This window comes from Amphiura filiformis, chromosome 7 (genome assembly GCF_039555335.1).
Source record: "Amphiura filiformis chromosome 7, Afil_fr2py, whole genome shotgun sequence".
In the NCBI taxonomy this organism is placed as follows: domain Eukaryota; kingdom Metazoa; phylum Echinodermata; class Ophiuroidea; order Amphilepidida; family Amphiuridae; genus Amphiura; species Amphiura filiformis.
In genome coordinates this window covers 70,629,665-70,644,517 of record NC_092634.1, presented here as the reverse complement: position 1 = coordinate 70,644,517, position 14,853 = coordinate 70,629,665, and the positions used below count along the sequence as shown (strand labels likewise).

Below are 14,853 nucleotides of genomic sequence, written 5' to 3'. Positions count from 1 at the left end.
ATCCTAATACTGGTTTTTTGAAGTGGATCAGCCCACAAGTGTATTCAGTCATCTTCAAGGATCCTACCATTTTCTTTAATTTCTTTTTGCATGCACAACTCTCCTGCTTCCCACCAGGTTTGTCTCTTTGGCAAAAAAAACCAAGATTGAAACCAATGGTGGGTGTGGCCAGTGTTCGAAATTAGCACTTATCCTCTTGTCCTCTTGTCCAAAAATCACTGGGGACAATCATATTGAACTATGTACTTATCCCATGGACAACCACTATATATTTGGTACTCAAAAACATGACATATTTTTGGGACAACCAAAATGTTTTGAGGACAAGCAATATTCATGCGTTAGTCGTCCACGGGACAACCTCCATATTTTCCTTATTTCGGACACTGGGTGTGGCTGCTACCTGATTTGATCTGCATCATTGTTTTTAAGGATGTACACAGTCTTCAACGTGTTAACTTTTATTAAGCCCAGGTTATACTACATGTACATGCTGTTGACAGTTCACTGGACTTGTGACAGGTGGCGGTGGGTTGAGCACTTTGCTCCCGGAACCCTCCCTTTTTTTTTTTTTTTAATTTTTAATTTTTTTTTTTTCTTTTTTTTTTTTTTACATTTCCGGATTTGATGATGATAATTCGTCATAAAAAGAGCAAAGGTGATACCCTTCAGCCTATTCCCCGGACAAGCCCCGTGCACTTCCGGAAATTTGGCGAGGTGCTCGCCTTTGGCTCGCATGTTTTTCAGGGAGTGGATCCTTACCTCGCTTACACCTCTGCAGACACTGTCATGACATCAAAAGGATTTTCTGCTTTTCCATTTAAAAAGGATTTCTTCAAATACATCAGACATACATCCATGGTTGAAAAAGATGTATTAGGCACAGTCTGGCACAGACCAATGAACCAAAAGAATAAATATATACTTGAGAAAATGAAATCTCTTTGCAAGAATTATATACTACATTGTATTTACAAAATACTTACAAGTTCAATTTTATTAGGTTACAAGAAGATCTTGTGATGATTGCCACATTGCTTATTGATAATGTCATGTTATGTGTACTTATAATAGTGTCAATCAATCAATCAATCAATCAATCAATCATATTATTTTCTGTATTTGTCATTAATTTAATTATAAAATGAGCTTAGTAATATGAATCACCAATTCATAAAATTGATTCAATATGGCTGTTAAATTAATATCCAATTCCTTTGCAATTTGGATACCGTAGAAATGCGTAAATAAGCTGCGCAAGTTTAGGAATGTCCAAGTCTGACAAACCCAGAGAACAATATCAGAAGTGATTCAACCTATAGTGAAATTAATTGAGATTTAATTTTATCCATCTTGGGTGGTGAAAAGGGTAAGGGGGAAGCTATTTCCATGTCAAATTAAAAGCCATGATGTACAGTATTGTCTGAAATTGGTTGATTTTTGTCAAACCTGATTTTGTTGGCATATATTTGAAATGTTTACACATGTCCCAACTTACACTTAAATGGAATCAGCCAAATTTGTTGGTGTTTGTCAGGCAACCGAGCAATTTTGACATAATTTCACATTCAGACATATCTCCCAAATACTTTGTATAGCCATTGGTGGGGTTTCTTTCTCTTTATCCTGGTATTTCGCCTTAAAATGAACAGAAACCTTTCCTTGCAGTTATATACTAATATAATTGAGTAAAGAATAACAAAATTGAAATTTAATGGAAATCAATCATTTTGGCTCTTATACAGTTAATTTGTTTGTACAGCGGGATGCTCATCAAATGCTGGATTGTCAATTGTCAGTGAATGTATGTACAGTATTTTTCTGCCTTAAATTATGTGTGGTTGCGTCAACATGTGTGTACCCTGACCTAATAAATGACAGATCTGTCAAGTGACAGTCATCCCCACCCTTAACTCTCTTCACGCGGGTGTCGACTGCAGACGACATGTTAAAAAAAAAAATCAAAATTCAAAAAATTTCAGAATTGTACATTTTCATGACCATATTTGGAATCAGTATGAAAAATGCATTAAAATGAGCACAAACAAGTCTAGTATTGGTTCAGTAGTTCTTAAGATAGCTCTTGATATTTTGAGAAAATATTTCAAAACTTCCAACTTTTTCCGTTGAAGCGCATGGCTAGCACGCAGAGCATTAATCTAATAATTTATTTAATACTGAATTATTTCTCATTTGCAGGTGTTTATGCTGCGGAAGAGAGCCACCCACACGATTCCTGACGAGACTCATCGCTTCTATATTTGTAATGTATCGGTTAATACAGTCATTTATAAGGTAAGTAGATTGAAGGATCAGCCATACAATGTAATTTGAAGTAAGCTTGTGTATTGAGGGTAAATATGTACAAGTTTACTTCACATTTTTTGCTTCTCTCAATATCCTACTTTTCTGTAAAATGTGACATGATCAAGGGAAATGAGTCACATGTCGGCCCTGGTCGAAAATGAGTTTTACACAGGTTTCTTAAGAGGACATTCAGAGCTTTCAGAAACTGAAAACCCCATGTTGATACGACCTTTCTTTGTGAAGTTACATCAATTTATCAATCGCTGAAAACAATATAAAACAAAAGAATTTTAATACTTTCTTTGCCAATATCTCAAAATCAATATTAGCGACATCCGACTCATGTCCCTTGATCGTGTCACAAATGTACTCACAGTATCTTGCTGGTACATGGTCTGTGTCATTTATAATAAAACAATGCCCAAGTTAGTATCCCAGAAATAGGTTTAGTGAGGTTCCTTGGCACCTGTAGGTCAGGGTATATTTTGTAAAGTTCAGCTCACCCGGGTTTTTTATTTAGGCCAAATAAAAAAATAAATATGTTTCACGTCCCCTCCCGCTTCCTTTTTTGAGGTTTCTTCAATTTTATTTTTATTTTTTGAAATTCAGTTATAACTTTACAAAAAATATGTCTAGGAAGTAGAGATGCTTTCTATAGCCTTGATAATATACAAGAAACACTCTGATAAGGTTTTGTGATAGTTAGAGGGGGCCTATCTCCAGTGATCTCTCAGAACAACAAATAAAAAGAGGCCTCCTCCTTTTCCCAGGCATTATTGTATACGCTAAAACAGCTCTAATTATGGGTATTTACACTGAATTTGCGATAAAAAATAAAAAATAAAAAGCCCCCTCTTCCTCCTTTTTTTCAAAAACCCGGACGTGAAACATGTTTTTTATTTTACTTGGTCTTAAATGTAAAGCTGGAAAAATAAACATGCTTGATGCACTTTTTTCCTTTTAAATTTTGCCAAATGCCAATTAATTAGCACGCTCTAAAAAATCCAGATATGATTCAGTTCTCATGCACCATTGCTGCAGTCAAGTCAGGCATTTGCCCCCTCCCTTGCCCATTCAGCTACATAAAGCCGCTGCCCAAAATGTACATCTGTACACCAACATAATCATATCATGTCAATGTCATTCAATTATTCAGTCCTCATTATTACTTAAATACTCATTACTGAGTACTGAGCACTGATTTATTCATTCATTCCATTATGGTAATCAATAATTAAGGTAATGACATGCTTCGTTTACTGTGCAAACATCATTATGATCGATCAAATTGCTGAGCATGACGTACGTTTGTCAGTGACGCAAGTTACGTTACTGTGATCAGAATGACAAGGCCATGGCCGAGCAGTGGAGCACACATAAAGCAATTTCACAGTATGCCTTCAAGGAGCTATATACAGTTTTGTTTTTAATAAAAAATAAATAAAAAAATCTGTAGTATAGATGATGTCTATCTAGTGTAGCCATACATGATAAGGCAAAAGAAAAAAAGTTTGTCTCAAAGCTCACGAGAAATTTGAAAACCAATGCAAAATGCGATTTTTTTTTTTTATTCCTGACTTTTTTCATGGTATTTTGAGAAAAAGTCTGATTTTCATGATTTTTCTGGAAAAAACTTTAAAACTTTTTTTTTTTTAAATGAAAAAAAATTTCCGCATTTGTTTTTTGTCAAATCGTGGATTTTACAAACGCACGCCAAAGCTTTGAGACAAACCTTTTTTTTTTTTTTTTTTTTTTGGCCTAACATAAAATATACTACAAGTCCACAGTGTGGTCTTTGTGGGGTGGGGTTAACCTCCTCCCCCCGCCCCCATAAGTTGGTCGGCTAACTTCACCCCCAGAACATTTCAACCCTCCTCCTATTCCTAAAAACAAACCCTAAAAGAAATTTTCAACCATTGCCATTTGCTGAAGTAATTTTTTGTGCCCTCCTCCCTGCTTGTCAGATTTTTGGCGCCAGCGGAAATTATTGGGGTCAACAAATTATGTCGCATTCTCTGTTGGCAAAAATGGCATTTCCCCTATGGACCCCACCAAAATGGATTTTCACAAAGACCCCTGCTACAAGAGTAAAACAAATTTCCAATAATTATATAGGGTTAGGCCTATAGGCTTCAATTTCTGACAAGCTTTGGACAATCTTTCTTCGCCATAATTAAAAAAAGAAAAAGAAAAAAAAACATGATTGTAAACCGTCAGTTGTTTAAATGTAAATCACTCACTATGCTCTTTAAAGGAAGACTTTGTAAAAAAAAAAGAGCATAATTCATGTGGCAAACACATCAGACATGTCTGGCTGTATGTGTTCAGCTATATATGTTGTGACACTATACATGATATATATACATCACGTGGCTGCGTTGAATCCATAAAAAGAGGTCTGTATAAGGGATTAGGTTTTCAATACTATCGCATATATGATATTACACAAATATGAATATGAATTTATGTGCTTTATACAATTTTGCTGGTGGCACTATTTATTTTTAGGGATGATAATTTGATTTGTTTATTGGGTTTATTCAGCAGCATCATGCATGTTTATGGATTGTGTATGCTTGGAATATCTCAAAATGCCTACAGAAGTTTATGCAAGGATTGTGAAAGAAGGACTTAATTATAAGGGATCTGGAATGAGCGTTTCGACAATATTTTTTGTGGGACATGAGAGCACATCAGACGTATCGAATTGCATTCGGAATACGAAGAATGTCTTTCTGATCTCAAATAATTTTCATTTTTTGAAATTCATGATATAATACAAATTTTAGGACAAATTATTAAAATTTGATATTTTTCACTTTTTTTGATATATATAACAGTCCTCGAAGAAAATTTTGTAAATCTAATGATATATTCTTAAAGTGTATGTAGCTGGGAGGAAAAGCCGACGATCATTTGAACATTTTGACCTTTCATGTTGAAGATATGGATTTTTTCCCCAAAAGACCTATTTTTTTTGGTGTTTTAGGAAAAAAATCCATCTTCAATACGAAAGGTCAAAATTTTCAATTGGTCATCGGCTTTTCATCCCACCTACATACACTTTAAGTATAAATCATCAGATTTATAAAGTTTACTTGAGTACTGTTAAATATCAAAAATATCAATTTTAATCATTTGCCATAAAGTGTGTATTACATTGCGAATTTCAAAAAATCAAAATTATTTGATATCAGAAGAACATTCTTCGTATTCAGAATTTAATTCGATATGTCTGATATGCTCTAATGTCCCACAATAAATACTGTCCAAGCGTTCATACCCCAGCCTGTGTATGAGATGTAAATACAAATACACACCTTTACAAATCAGGATTGTAGATATGTGATTTGATCAAGCTAATTATTTGATTGTTGCTAATATTGATTTTGAGATAACCAATATTCAACTCTCTTAGAAATAAGTTTGTTGTGAGCAACACTAAAATGACTATATGGAACCGCAAGTCTTGGACAAGGTCGCTGAAAGCCATTACGGGCCTAGGGTATAATGAACACACAGGTTCTTTTAAGTTTTTTCTTTGCTTTTTTATGAGCCCCCTAAAAATTGCCAGGGCCCCCTAAAACCCCAGGGGTAACATACCCCTTTCCTCCCCCTCCTTGTCCGTGGTACTGGTGATGGAGTTTTCAGCAAAATTAAGTTCCTGAAATGGCACCTAAAAGAAATTGAAAGAACTGAACAAATGCTGGACAAATATGATTCCTTTGGCTTGCACTCATGGCTCATATTTGCTGCTCACAAAAAGCAACAACAAACAAAACATATTAAAGGAAATGAGAAAAGTCTTTAAACTGTAGTCAAATCAAATAAGTTTTAACTGTTCATTAATTAATACTGTATATGCTGACAATCGGCATTCAAAAAGGTAAACCCGGCCAGTGTCTGAACCACCCATACACTTTACCCTAATGACCGTTGGGCAACCGAAAGTCTGGACATATGAACTCACTTAACTGCCATTACAAGTCAATACAAAAAATATACTCGCAATCCCACATTTTAGAAATCAGCCTCTGCTCAAAATTAATAAGTGCGGTAGTTGATCAAAATAAACCAATGACAAAGGTAGTTAAGGGGGTACTACACCCCTAGGCCAATTTTATGCCTATTTTTGCATTTTTCTCACAAATTATAGCGCATTGGTGACAAGTAAGATATGTATATTATAGGGGCAAGGACTACAACTACTGCACTGAAAATTAAGCAACTCAAGGCAAGTTGTTATTGATTTATTGATCAAATATTGGTTTTCCCTCATTTTTGACTGTAACTCCACAACTGTTGTCTGTGCTGAAATAAATTTTCCAGTGCAGTAGTTGTAGTCCTTGCCCCTATAATATACATATCTTACTTGTCATCAATGCTCTATAATTTGTGAGAAAAATGCAAAAATAGGGGCAAAATTGGGCAGGGGTGTAGTACCCCCTTAACAATCTGGCAATGTGCCAGAAGATGCGTGTATAACTGATAGTAAACCCTTTGCTATGCCTTCCATGAAAACTCATTGGATTGAGCTATTAATAGTAAAGACGTTCAGGTAGGCTATTTACGTAAGGGTGAAGTGGAGGAGTTGAGTGCTGCCGGTACTGTATGGGTTTGGTGTTGGTTATCCACAACTGGTTTATGTATGAAGAGGCACAGATGAGCCTGCCTGCAGATATTTTTATGTACATGTTTATCTGTGTGTAAGCAGGTGCTAGTATATGCCCAATTGAATAGACATACAATCTTATTATCAATAAATGAAATCACATGTCTCATTGATTTTGTGAATTGAATATGAATTAATAAATTTTGTGATTGTTGTCAGTGGCGGCGCCAGGAATTTTGTTTCGGGGGCAAAGTGAATTTCAGGGAGGGCAAAATCAACACAAAAAGGAGACATTTTCATAAGTTTGGGTTTTTACTGGGGGCAACAGGGGAGGCAAGAGTTCTGACTGGGGGCATTTGCCCCTCATGCCCCCCAGGCGCCACCACTGATTGTTGTACACACATACATCATATTCATAATCATTTAGATAATAGTAGTAGAGCTGATTGCATGATTGCAGGTCACAAATGTAATAGGATCCAAAATGTATATAATGCAAAAACAAACTGACACTGCACAACATCACATGCAATCAAAATGAGCCCTTTGTCAAGCAATATATTAAAATTCAGTTTTCAATTTCATTTTATGTGTCCATTTTCTTATGTATTTTATTGGGTTTTTTGTACTCCATACTTTTGCCCTTATCTCAATTTCAAATTTGCTACCTTTGGCCTCTGTGGAACAGATTGTGTCACATCTTGGTGTTGCACAGAACAATATTATTTAATACAAAGGCAGATGAATGCTAGTATTATTAGCTGTCTCAAAATGACCTTTATTTATATATTGATCACATCATCTATGAATACTCCAGATTTATTTGCATATTCACATAAAAAGACATCACACAAAATTGTCTGCATTCCATGGGTAAATTTGTGTCTCAAGTGTTTTGTATAATTTAACATAATTAACTGCAATTCAGATAACAAGTAATTAGTATGGACATTACATTAGTTGAATATTGTAACTAATATTCTTCATTGGTGCAAATCAAGATACATGTAGTAACCTATTAAAATTCTCCTGTATTTTGTTACGATGTTGGTAACAATTCCTGTATTGTAAAAGCTTATTGCGTAGGTGGGAAGTAGCAGAACATGTGACTGAGCTCCTCTTGCCGTGTAAAGTCTTGGCAATGTTTACAAAAGCTTGTGCGTAGGCGGGACGTAGTAGAACTCGTGATTTGTATTACGTCACAAGGTCTGTAAGGTATTGATTATAAACTAGTATGGATGTTGAAGTAGTACATCTTAATTAGCTCTTAACACTGTAGTTGAGAGCAGGTCAAAAGCTCAAGCATAGAAAAATATTCAGGAAAATAATTTGTAAAAATATATTTAGAAGAAAAAGAGGTGTATCCTCGTTTATCAAGTGTGTATCCATATGCAGGTCCTCTTTTGGAGGTATTTACACAGGCCATGTCGTCTAGATTTTAAAGGCGAGTGGTTAATCACTCGCTAGCACCACTTATTTGGGTATAATCAAGTAGAGTTTCGGTCTTTAAACGGTATTTATGGATTTATATATATTGAAATGCTCGAAAATTTGTGACTTTCTCTGCTTGGAGGGGGCGCAGAATGGCTCACACATGCACACCCCTTCAAATGAAAGGAAATATGTGATGCTTAATCAAGCAAAATCAGTCGGAACTCCGAAATATTAATTTTTTAGTTTTTTATAGAATAGTAAAAAACATTTACAAAGCTGCATTTTACAGAAAACCCCATTGAAATTGAACAACCAGTTCCAAAGATTTGAGCAATTAAATAGTTTTCAAAACCAGAGGAAACAAGAGGAAATGTTTCCTTTGTTTGGCTATATCTTAAAATCAATATTATATCCGAGTTCCGACTGATTTTGCTTGATCGCATCACATATGACCAACATTTGTTTGTATGTGAGGTGATACCATGGAATATCTGTGTAAAACAGTCCCATTACAAACCAGGACAACTATACCTAGTACTAAACTAACACTCATGGTACAGCGGTTCTCAAAGTGATAATATACATTGATTTGGTTTGGTAACATTCTTGCTAAGTACACAACTAAATATGGTTTAATTAAAAAATTTAGAAAAAGCAATTTGCAAATAAATAGTTGTCATAGAATAGTAGAATACATTATGCAGACTGAACAGATTGAGTACTTATTACATTACAATATTAAATTGGAAATCCATTCCAGTGCTGTGGTGGGATTTGTGAATGTACCTTGGGAATCGAACAAGATTAAAATGTCCATTATACATATATCTTGATGTATTCTCAAGTTGTGTGTGCATGGGGCTTTTGAAGGGCAGGTTTTATCAATTTGATTGTCTGGTAGTAAGTAGGTGAGAAAAACATCTTGCGACACAAATGAAAATTTATACAATTTTGTGCAATGTTTTCTGAAAATGTGAAAACTATAGAAAATAGTATGGTTTACTCAACGGAACACTTTCAGCGGTGAGTGTTACTGATTTTGTAGCCTAGTAGTTTAAAAATAACTTATTAATTAGTCATTTACTGGAATGCGTATGAATACAATGAAATTTATTCCTCATTATTATAAATTTGAGTGGAATTGAGAGTCATTTACTGGAATGTGTATGAATACAATGTGTTCCTCATTATTATAAATTTGTGAGTGGTTGTGCTTTGGTAAGATGTGTCTCTGACTTTCTCTGTTTATTATTTTGCCAACAGTTTGTTTAAAGAATTTTAAAAAGATGCATGAAAGTTTTCAATTAGTCTAGTTTCTCTATCATCATAGGTTACATTTGTATGATTTGCAGCGATCTGCATCAGTCAATTCGTAATGTTTATTATTATTGACATTATTTGTGTATATTTTTTGTTATACATTTACAGGGCTTGGTAACCCCTAAGCAGCTTTGGGAGTATTTTGATGACTTAAAACAGCCAGATTTTGAGGTGTACTTTGCGTTGGTTCACAGCCGTTTCTCAACTAATACTTTCCCTAGCTGGGAGAGAGCTCATCCACAAAGGTATGCTATATAGCCTGATCCAAGCAAGAAACCCAGGGTACATGACCATTACATGTATATGTGGATGTGCCACAAACTTCTCATTTTCTGCCATTTGGTTTTCTTTGCCAATTTTGGTATATTTATATGGATGGATTATTTTTCAAAATCTTCCTAATTTTTTTTCCAAAAAGTAGCCCAATTTTGCCTAACTAAAAATTAGTTGAAAATGTTGGCAATTTGCATTAAATTGGGACTGAAACTTTGACTTTTGAAATAACAAGGGGTCCAAATTTCTTGTAAAATTGGTATATGGATGGGTCATCTTTTCAATTCCCATAATTAAATGATTTGAATACATCTATAATGTCATTTCATCTTGCTAAAAATCCATCTTCAAAGTGCAGTATTCAACAGGCTTTTTCCCAAGATGTTACCCATTTTTTTTCTTTGAAATTTTCACATGTAAAAACACATTTTGATTTTTTTGTAAATAACTGATAGGATTGCACATATGTCTAGCATTCCACTGGTCTCTTTTGTATGATGTTCTGTCAACCAGACAAAAAATGCTGTACTGTGCAGGTTAGCAACCAATCACGCCATGCCCTTGCCCTGCTGTCAGACGCAGACTAGTCTTTTAAATTTGGTCTTCAATTATAGCCTTGTTTTGCAAATCTGATCTACTTGTCATTCTCAACACCTACAATAAATTATTATGTAGCTTCTGTCAAAGGTATTAATTTTGCCCGTCCCAGGAGCAAACTGCCTGTCCAAAATGACAGGCAGATGAGTGGCTAGCCAAGACAGTGACGGCACCCCCTGGATCCACTACTGTACATGTATTATAAGTGAATATATTTACGTTTCATTGTAGATACCTTGCTCACAATGGTGAAATCAACACTTTACGTGGAAACAAGAACCTCATGGCAGCCCACGAGGGCGTCATATCTAGCCAGGCGTTGGAGATCATCTCAAGGACCTGTATCCTGTCGTGGAAGAAGGCCAACCAGACTCTGGATGTGTGGACAATGTGCTGGAATTCTTGTGTATGGCTGGTGGAAGGTCACTGCCAGAGGTCAGTGAGGAATTTATATACCAGCATATTTATACCAGAATTTTCTGGATTTCACTGATTATTAAAGACCAATAATTAGAAATGGCTTACTGGCATTTGTCAGTTTTTATAATTAGACCTGTTTCTTAAATCCTTAATGTACTATTCCATACTCCTTTCTCAATGCAAAAGTGCACCGCAGTAAAATCAAACATCCCTACGTGAACATAATAATATCGGCTGGAATAGATCGCGGGCAAAAGGTCTATGAGTTTGCACTTCTTACTTTTCTTACTTGTATCCTGCAACAAAGTAGGATTATGTCAGACAGACTCGGTCGGTCGGAATTTCTTCTTTTTTTTAAAAATTTTACTAGCAAACTCTACTGTTTGTATTAATTAAGGCTCAAAATATGAAAAATCAGACAATTTTTGAGTCAAAATGAATCAACTAACATTACAAAACAACTGAAATGTTGAACACAAGCTCTAAAATACATTTTTTTTAAATCTTCAGAATGCAAAAATTTGAAAAGGAAAAAAAAACCTTTTTCAGGAATTTCCAAAAATAGGGTCGGTCGGTTGAGGGCAAGCAAACATCTTTCTTTCTTTTTTTTGCCTAAGCAGGGTATTGATCAACCTATAATGGTGATATTGCAAAGTGAGGAAAGTCTCTGGAGATATATGGAGTTATCAATGAGCATTATTTTAAGATTCAGCATGCCACATGTATTAGAAACTTTATAAACAAAAATAGCCCACCATTTTCCAGATCTTCATAGAATTGGGCCATGACGATGTGAGTTATTTGATGACAATTAAGGTTGCATGGATGAAATCCGAAGTAAAAAACATTTGAGTTGGCTTCATCTTGTTGGTTGGGCATTTTGTATGTTTTCATGTTCAGAAGAAAAGGAAGATGTTATTGTTATATGACTTTCTTTGCTAATGAGTGGAGCTCATGGCTTCATATATCATTAAGAATTTCTTAGGATGGCATTAGGATAGGGGCACGTGTGTCAGTTGCACACATATGACACTCCTTTATTTATACATATAAATTGTTATGTTTGCACATGTATACCATAGAGATTATACCCAAAGAGTAGTGACTCAGATTTGTCCTGTGCGTAACATTGTGGTAAATCCACTCTATACGCCGTAGAAGTGACGTCATAATCGGATTAACTACCATAGCAATAGATGAATACAATTTGAAATAGAGTAGCTCCGGCATTTGTTGGCATAAAGTAAATTGAACGTCAATTTACATCTTTGAGCTTGAGTGTTACAAAGGTTTGCATAATCAGGATAGCTCTAACCTCTTTGGCACATACACATATATACCAGTTTCCACCCTGATGTGGCAGTGACATTAGTGCACATTCCATTGGGCGCAGCTTCATATCTCTAGCGTTCACTCAAAGTGCTGGTGTGCACATGCTTAAATGTGTGTGCGAAATAGCTGCCTCAGCACATTGACTGCGCTGCCACATCTTGTTGAAATGGTATAGTAATTAAAATCAGAGTAGAAATCAAAAATTATGGACTGCAAGCAATTATAGATTTTCTCTCTATTGAGTATATAGCCAATAATTTGATATCCAATGTGTGGTATTCCCACAGTTAGAATTTGGCTGTTCCAGTTGAAATTCATACACCCTCTATGGAAGACATGACCTACTATCTTGGAAAAAAGTCTTGGAACACCTTGTGTAAAGAATGGAAAACTGTCACCCCCTCTCCACCGTGCAATGTTGAGATATGCCAATGTCTTACACAGTTTCCCAATGTTTTCCAACATTGATTTATGGGAGAGGGGAAGGGTAAATCATTGTTGTAGATGTCATGTTTGATCTTAAAGGCAATATATGTATTTCGATAGAGTGTGCCAAGTGTTCCAGGTACATTTTTTCCAAGATTGCAGTGAATTTTAAATGGTGTCACCTGAATGGGTGAAATATACACCCCCCGTGTGAGAGATTAAGGTCATGTCTTCCATAGGGGTGTTGGTGGATGGATTTCAACTGTTGTAGGGCACTGTTCAAGAATTAATGTTGATTCTTGCAAATAAGTTTTTGTTTTAACTTTTTTTATGAAATTCATTTTCACTTAATGTTGCTTGCAGGCTATGATTACTATGGTCCCTGAAGCTTGGCAGAATGATGAATTAATGCCGCCTCATAAGAAAGACTTCTACAGATGGGCAGCCTTCTCTATGGAACCATGGGATGGTCCAGGTAACTATTTATACTAAATGACTATGTGTGACCATCCATCACAACTTTTTCAACTTTGCGCCTCTTTTATATTTTGAGACATATTTTGGTAGATATTTGTATTTGGTGGTGTGAAATTTGCAATGGTCTTTTGAGTTGTTCCCTTATTAGTAGAGCATGTATTGTACTTTTTTGTTATTTATTTATTAATTCATTTATTTAAATTATTGATTTACTTTATCGCTTCTTCATGCAGCTCTGCTGACATTCTCTGACGGTCGTTATGTAGGCGCCATCTTGGATCGTAACGGGCTGCGTCCATCTCGTTATTACATCCTTCACTCTGGCTACATGATCATGTCCAGTGAAGTTGGTGTAGTGGACGTGGCCCCTGAAGACGTCTTGCAAAAGGTAACAAACAGACAACACACAAACAAATAGAACTATTTGGGCTATTACAGATCAAATCTATACACCCACTATGGAAATATGAATAATCTTCCATAGAGGGAGTGTAAATTTCAAATGGGGTTACTACATTTGAAATCTACACCCATTGTGTAGGAGATTAAGGTCATGTCTTCCATAGGGGGTGTAAGGATGTGAACTGGAATAGCTCATTTTAGGAGAAAGTAGGGGATAGATAACCTAGGTTGATGCTCTCTATATAACACTTGGTCAGAAATTCTTGGATATATATTTAGCTTACCTATTATTATGTAAACTAAAGTATCCACAAAATGTTGGGCACAAAGTACCACAGCCAGATTATGGGGCTATGATGTAGAGGAATGATAGATGTGTTTACTACTCATAAAATGATTTGTAATGCCCCTGCTTGGTGTATACCTCATATGACTTCATCATGACCAAAGAGTACCAACTCAAAATTGCAACAAGCTATACGCCGTAGAAGTGACGTCATAATCGGATTAACTACCATAACAATAGATGAATACAATTTTTGAATAGACTGCTCTGAACTACAAGCAGATTGCACTAATCACCTTTGTATGTCAGCAAACATAGATTGAATACAATACCGCTCTTTTCAAAGATACTTATCTTACAGGTGTGAGTGATCAGCCTTTCTTTGACATCTATGGTTCAATGCATCTGTAACGCGTGATCGTTGTAGTGCAGGGCGGTATAGTCAAAATTGTATTCATCTATTGCTATGGTAGTTAATCCGATTAACTACGTCACTTCTACGGCGTATAGTAATTGGAGATCCAAAAGTGCAGTTGTTATAAATTTTTAGCAAATCAGCAGGTAGATTTTTCTGGCCTCTATTTTTGTCCAATATGTTATTATTTTTAGACATCAAACCAGTCCAAAATGATGCACATGGTGCCCCATCAATAGTTTACTGGTCTCTGATACCCATTGTTTTTTACTTCCGCTGGCCTATATTTGTCATGTATTTTCATTCAAAATATTCCTAAACTGAGCTCAAAAAGAAACTTATAATTTTTTACAACTTGTGAATCACAAGGTCATATCTTAAAATACTGTCAATCAAAATGAACCAATATTACACACAGCATTACTTAAATACTCTACTCAATACACATGTCAGTAACCAAGCAGTTGTCCAACTGACACAACAGCAAAATGCACTGTCATGGGACAGCTTCCGGGACATCCTCCACTTTCACAGCCCAACATTTGGCACCCA

At 35.5% G+C, this 14,853-nt stretch overlaps 1 protein-coding gene across 1 annotated transcript in view; it reads left to right on the top strand.

Annotated features, from left to right (window-relative positions):
• LOC140157567 (uncharacterized) overlaps positions 1-14,853 on the top strand; it is a 104,959-nt gene that overhangs the window by 33,962 nt on the left and 56,144 nt on the right. Inside the window, 6 exon segments of the mRNA XM_072180803.1 lie at positions 2,200-2,295; positions 9,782-9,918; positions 10,775-10,860; positions 10,863-10,978; positions 13,085-13,196; positions 13,432-13,586. Of these exon segments, the coding sequence (XP_072036904.1) occupies positions 2,200-2,295; positions 9,782-9,918; positions 10,775-10,860; positions 10,863-10,978; positions 13,085-13,196; positions 13,432-13,586 (702 nt within the window).